This window comes from Brassica oleracea, chromosome C4 (assembly GCF_000695525.1).
Source record: "Brassica oleracea var. oleracea cultivar TO1000 chromosome C4, BOL, whole genome shotgun sequence".
NCBI classification, from domain to species: domain Eukaryota; kingdom Viridiplantae; phylum Streptophyta; class Magnoliopsida; order Brassicales; family Brassicaceae; genus Brassica; species Brassica oleracea.
In genome coordinates this window covers 26,599,314-26,606,818 of record NC_027751.1, presented here as the reverse complement: position 1 = coordinate 26,606,818, position 7,505 = coordinate 26,599,314, and the positions used below count along the sequence as shown (strand labels likewise).

General features: G+C 25.7%; 1 protein-coding gene and 1 pseudogene across 1 annotated transcript; one reads left to right on the top strand and one right to left on the bottom strand.

The window, feature by feature from the left end:
- LOC106338522 overlaps positions 1–7,505 on the top strand; it is a 22,400-nt pseudogene that overhangs the window by 8,693 nt on the left and 6,202 nt on the right.
- On the bottom strand, positions 4,026–6,911 carry LOC106340255 (GDSL esterase/lipase EXL4-like). The gene is made up of 5 exons (XM_013779139.1): positions 6,586–6,911; positions 6,321–6,451; positions 5,982–6,218; positions 5,648–5,894; positions 4,026–4,353 (listed from the first exon to the last, which is right to left on the bottom strand). Exons 1-5 carry the CDS (start codon positions 6,830–6,832, stop codon positions 4,190–4,192), a joined length of 1,026 nt encoding a protein of 341 aa, XP_013634593.1. The 5' UTR covers positions 6,833–6,911; the 3' UTR covers positions 4,026–4,189.

The following is a 7,505-nucleotide window of genomic DNA, read 5'->3' as shown; positions in this document are numbered from 1 at the left end:
CGATGTAAACTCCTCGTAAACATTACATGGAGTTTACATCGAATGTTTACGAGTGATTAACATCGAAAGATTTACGAGGGTTTTACATCGAAATGTTTACGAGTGATTTACAACGAAAGTATTTACGTGTGCTTTACATCGAAATCATTACGTGGGCTTTACCACGAAATCTTACGTGTCGTTTACGACGAATTCTTTCCCTGCTCTTTACGAGGAATATATTTCGTCGTAAACGTAACGAGTCGTTTACAACGAAACCTCCGTTACGACGGACGTTTAACAACAAAACGTCTTTCGAGGTTAATTCGTCGTAACACCCTATTTACGACGAATTTACAACTAATACTGCACTCGTAAAAAATATGTTTTCTTGTAGTGTTAGACCATAAGTGTAAAACTATTAAAATAAATTTAATTATTAGCATAAATTAAAGATGATTTGGTTTAATTAAATAATTTATAATTCATATTAAAATTCTAAAAACATCACTCAAAATCTTGCATGAAAAAAAAATACACTGACAGAAAAAAGTAAAATAATATAACTAAAACCAATAACAAAATAGAAAACCCCACGGCATCATAAAATACTAAACCACTTAAATTATTTGGTCTATTTATTGATATAGATAATTATGAGCTCTATAATTGTTACAAGTGTAAAACGAAAATGAGAAACTAGAGCAATAACAAACTCTTATAAATAATGAAAAGTGGCTGAAGACCCATATGTCAATGATGTTTTCACTTTTAATATGCAAACCATATGTTACTGATGCTTTGACTTTTTAGAGATAGAAATGGGAAATCACATATACGAGAGTACAACAACGTAGCTAGCATAAACTGGAGAGGATGGACACTATAAGAAAAAGTGGAATTAGGGTAATTTTGTTACCTACGCCATTTTGATTCCAAGTTCTGTGCAGATCCAATAAATTCCACTCCTAATTCTACTCTGCTTCTTTCTTCATGTAGTTTGAACAAAACCAGTTAATAACAACAGACCATTTTCAATTTAAAGAGTGGAAGGAAAGTTGAACTATGACTTTCACATTTTAATTAAACACACACATATTAAGATACTCGCACTAACAAAAGATTGTTTTGGCTTAGATAATATAAGTTTTTCCTTAACATATTTCTCTGGCATGATCATGTGGCATCAGTAGTCCTATTATATTAGATTGTTCTTCGATAGAATAACGATGGTTATTATCATTTTAATTCAATCCAAAAATATTTATTAAAAATAATAAGATGATCTCCGAATTCTATTTATTTTTTGTTTGTTTATAATATCGTTTTCAATCTACACTTTTTGAAAAATGCTCCATAAAATTAATGTAAATTTATATAAAATAGTTTTTTTATAACTTTCCGTTCGTAGGGCGGGCCGATCCTAGTATATATATATGTTGTTTTTCTGTAGACAGAGAAATGTGGATATGGGATTGCAGCAGATGAAGATATTAAATCAGGAGAGTTTATCATCGAATTTGTTGAGGAAGGTGATGTGATTATTGAATTTCTTATACACACTTGTCTTACTGTGCTGCTTACACTCTGATAAACGAATTTTGACATGTATACATCGGAAATGAATATGTAAATAATGAAAAATCGTATATTATTTGGTGATATATATTTCGTAAATTTTGTTAGAATTTAATTATATACTTAATATTAGTAATGCACGTATCATTAATGTTAAAAAGAAACAGAAAATGTATCATATATTAGTAATACACATAATGTTATGTAACATAAATGTCTGAATAAGTTTGATAATATTTTGAATATTCCTTAAGTATATTTATTTGCTGGCTGATTTTAATTAATAATGATTTTTTAAATTAATGAGTGGCATGACTTTGTAAATAAATCAAAAAGTAATGGTAGAATCCTACTAGGGGTTCTACTTTAATAGTTTAATAGTATAGATTTCTTAAAATTAATGAGTGGCGTGACTTTGTAAATAAATCAAAAAGTAATGGTAGAATCCTACGAGGGATTCTGCTTTAATAGTATATATATTAGTTCATTGCCTTGGCAGAGTAGATGATAAAGCAGTAGCAGTATGCTATAGAAGATGTATGTTTTTACTAAACTGTTTAATAGAATGATTGGTTGAGCAGTATGAATATCATGTTCAAGATTATTATAAAAATTAGTATATAATATATATTATATTTAATTCGAATGAATATATATATATATATATATATAATTAAAAAGATATGCAATTAATTTAATTTATTTAATAGTTTCAAAATTATGTTTATATCGAAAATGTATTTTAAAATAAATTTTACAATTAAAATATCTATTTTAAAAATAATATTTCATATATAAAATATAATTTTATGTGAAATACTATTTTAAAAAAATATTTTTATTGTAAATTTATTGGTGAAATCAAAATTTTATTTTCTGGATATAAAAGTAATTTTATGATATTATTAAATAAAATAAATGAATTAATTACATCTTTTATTTAATTTTATAAATTATAAATACAAATTCTCTTCTACTAATTACATATTTTCTTTAATTTTATAAATTATAAATACAAATGCTCTTCTACTAAATATCAGAGAGAATTTAGAGATCATTAGTATTTAGTAAATTCTTTTCTAATAAAATGTTGATTAGATAATGTAAAACATAAAGCTAATGTTAATGCTAATGCTTTACTATTCAAAGCTAGTCTCCACAAATTTACACGAGACTACTAGTGTTTATTTATACAAAATATTCTTTGACTTTTTAATTAGGTTAAGTAGTTCTTATTTTAAAATCATATTTTTTATCAACTTTTTGTTTCATGTGTTTTTTTTTCATTTGTTTTTCGTGATTTAGGAATTCCCTATATATTAAAAGAGAACTATTACATCATTTTACCTATGGCAAGTATAATTATTAGAATGTTTCTGAAAGTCTCTAGAAAAATATGTTGGTCTATTAATCATATATTATATATTTCTTACTCAACTAACCATAAAATTAATTAACAATCTACAATAATAGTTTTCCTTCTTTCCTTAAATAAAAGTTACAAAATTATCAAAATGAATAAAATATATATTTGACAATTAATGATTTTAATAATAAATATTTAATAATAATTTACACATCCTCCATTATTTTTAATGTTATATTATTAAAACAAATTAAACAATCACATCCATCATATAACAAAAAGTTAAAAACGACTATAAATTTATCCGTATATGTTATATTTTGAATTTTTAAAAACAACTATAAATTACGAAAACTGTTAAAAGTATCACATTGAAAATTTTGTGATCAATTATTTAAAATTTTTATATAATAAGATAGAAATGTTCATAAAATCATATGTGTAAAAAACATATTAAAGGATATTCAGATATTATATATATATATATATATATATTTTTTAAACCATATACCATATAAAAAACATGAATATTTTAATTTAAAAATTTGCATTGAACAAGTATTAAGAACTTAATGTTTTAATTTCGATTTTTTTCATTGAAATTTAAAGAAATAATATTAATTATTAAAAATATTGAAAATTGCACACTAAAAGTTTTGTTATTAATGGTTTAAATTTCTGTTAAAAAATAGAAATGATCATAAAAATATATGATTATGAAGTTTCATTTTTAGATAGTAATATTAAAAATATAATATATAAATGTGTTAATATTATTTTAATTTAATTACATACCATGAAAAATAAAGAAAATAATTGTTTAAATTTATTTACCAAAGAAACGTAATTTTTTATTTATGTGGTTGTGTAAATTTAATTATATATGTAACATTTAATAGTTTCTCGATTATTCAATATAATTTATTTTATAATATGTAAAAAATGTTAAAAAAATAATAAATCGCAAAATAATTTGTATATAAAATATTCATCCCTCGTAAGGCATAAGTCTTAAACTAGTTACTCATAAATTTTAAAATTGGTTTAATAAAAAATTTAATATATAAAATATATGTTTAGATGTACCAACCTATTTTCTAAGTATTCTAAAAATCATCATATTAATTGATGTCGTGGCTAGAAAAATATTACATTGCTTCTCAATTAATATATAAGGCCATTAACGACTTTGGTTGTTTATTATTATTTATTTTGGTACGCTGTTGGTGATTAAGATTACAACAATATATGATCGTAAGACTAAAATTAGGCAAGGCCTTTCTTGATATCCTGGACCAGCCTTTTGGAAATGGTTTTGTAGGCTTTCTCCGAAGGATGAACAAAGTCATAGAAGACGTGATTATGAGGATTTGGGCAAGGTATTATCGCTGTAGGCATACAACAACACCCATTGTTCGCATTACTAAATCCTGCAACAATGTAAGAACATGATACGTCACTAGTAAATAAATTTTGCCTAATGCTTTGTAATTAAGATTACGTTTGTTTAATAATGTAAGATGTTATGCTTAAATGTACAAGATTAATAAATTTAGTGTTCTCTATAAAACATCATTATAAAAAATAAATTAAAATAATAAAAAACCTGTAAAATATAATTGGTCGAATAGTTTCTAATAAAATTAAAATTAAATATCTAAATTCCTTACAATTTAAAAACCAATTTTTACCACCATTAAAGGGACATTTTCAAAAGTATCTTCTTCATTAAATGCAAAATAGTCTTATACATTTGTTCTCTCTATATATAAAATAAATAATTATTTAAATAAATAAATAGTTAAAAAAATTGATTTTTTTTTCAAATTTTTTTTTTCAAAATTTCTTTTTGAAAATCGAAAAATTATGTTTGAAACTATTTTTTTAAAATATTTTTAGGTATTTATTTATATATTTATTAAAAATCTTAAATTTCACACCAAAAACCCTACCCCACCTCTCAACTCTAAACCCTAAGTCCAGATTAGTTAACCCTAAGAGTATAAATGTCTTTTACCTTTTATTTAAAGTGTGGGTAAAAGTAATTAGTATAAACATGAAAAGTGGTACTATGAATGTGGTATTTGTGGCAATTTTTTTTTTCTAAAACATCGTATACATTAAAAACTCTATAAATTAATGATGTTGGGACTATAATGTTTTATTAATTTATAGAATTATTAATTTACAAAAAAAAATTTAGATTTTTGTTTCAATTTTTCAATATTTTTATTTTAAAAATAAGAAAATAGGTTATTTTATGTATATACATTAATTAAATTTTAGAAATTAGACTTTTATATTGTTTTATTATATTATTTTGTGTATATTTTTATGTTTCCTAGAATTCAAAAGTGGTTTTAGATATAATTTTATTAAATATTATCAATTTTGAAATTTTAAGAAAAATAGAGATAATTTTACTGTGAATATAAAACCAACAATATAATTTTTAGTTTGTACTTATATAAAAAATATATATATATAGATAGATTATTAATTGCATAGAACATTCTAAAAATTATTATTTTATTATTTTATCGATTTGTGTTTTATTTTGAACCGGCGCAATTCGGAACCGGATAAATTTATTAATTTATAGTGTTTATTAATTTATAGAGTTTCTACTGTATTATTATGAAATGAAAGGAGTATGTCACGCTGAATGAACAGATCAATGAGTGCTATAATTATAAATGATATATGCCGCCTAAATAAACGTACCGTATTTTCTATAATTTTTTATGACATCCATAAGAGTGTTGAACATGTCGACATAGACAAACTTTGAACCACGAAAACCGGCTTCGTTTGGCCAAGTTTTAACACCATTCCTCAATTTTCCGTTGTAATCTTCAGCTAATATATTTGCGAATAAGTTACATCTACCGACGATTCTTGTCATAGGCAAACATCCCAACGGTATCACTCCCATCACTGCAAATTTTCTGGCTCCTTGATCATATATTTGCTTCATACATGACCACAACAAATGTGAACAATATATACATTCTTCATACTACTAGTTCATGAATAAAATATTAGAGTTTTGTCTTACTTTCATAAATTGTTTGTTCCAGCCAGTTAGTTTAGTGGTGTACATACCACGAGTCACAATTCCTCGCATGAGTGCAGATCGAGTCATGAAAAACGAGATTCCGATATCATTATTTCCTTGAGAAACAAGATACACTGCGTTTGCAATGATCGAACTTGCTTGTGTAGGAGCTACGACCTTTAGCTTCATTATGTACTTTTTGTAATCACTTATTTGGTCGCCCGGCTTTAAAACTCTCTAACCAAACCGCCACACATATAATTTTTATTAAAAAATGTTAGGTAAGACATCCGATAACATTTTTAACCGTAGTAACAAGTTTGTTATCCTTATATTCACCATTAGTCTAGATGTAACAGGGTCGACTCCTGCACCACCTGATGCGAAACAAACACCAGTTTTAAGGTCGCTTGGAGCAATGAAAACCTTACGAGCAGCTGGCAAAGTTTTTTTAATTCCCAAACCCTCGGCTGCCACAACCCAAAAAAATAAAAAAATGTAATGTTGAATAATAACATTTATGTTGGCTGAAACTTGATCTTATTGCATGGATAGTTGACCATAAAAAAAAGAATTATAATAGATCATGATAGTATATATATACCAATTACATCGGAGAAAACTCTTCCATTTCCGAATCTTCCCGTCGGCAGTTTCATAGTGTAGCTTCTCCCATATGGCCAGATATTTCCTTTCATAAACGTCAGGAGAAAATTGTTGTTACCGGTATCAAGTATTGAATCTCCAAAAGCCAAAAGCGCAGGAAATGAACCATTCGCAGCTACGGTCGATAAGAAATAAATGGAAATAAATGCTAACACCAATATTTTTTTCCTGCTCACATTTAACATTACGTTAATTTTGTTTTTCCCAACAAGTGTTTAGATTCTTTTACGTTTTTTTAGAGAATTCCGTTAATGATAATATAGAGAATTCAGTTTTTTTTCTAACTATTTTTAGACGTTTAATCTTTGTTTGTCGATGGAAGCTAAAAATGCATGGGACTAGTGAGTACACACACGATGAATGTGATCATTTCATTTAATACATGTCGCCATGTTGACTCATTCACCCCCACGAGGTTGAAGTGGGTCAAATTAACAACAAGATTCGTAAGAAGATAATAATTCCATAAATCTGATTAGAAATACATAGATAATTATTCATTTAATAAATTTCGACATGTTGACTCTTTCTTCCCCACCTGATTGAGGCGGATCAAACTACAAAATTTCTCCAAAAAATGAAACGAGCGAATTTTTAAACAATACAAACGAAATATGTATAGAATCTAGGTTTTGTATAACTTGATCGCATGAACTCAATAATAAGAATTACTCTCTTGTTAATATCTTAAGAAAAATCTCTCAAACGTTTAAGCTCTTAAAATTTACAAGTTATGCAACAACTTTGCATCTCTTTATACAGGGATTAGATAACTCTTAATCTCTATGAACTTAACATATTTCTTTTTTTTTTCCCTTAATTTTCTTACTAACAATAACTCGATAGGATTAGGTCTTA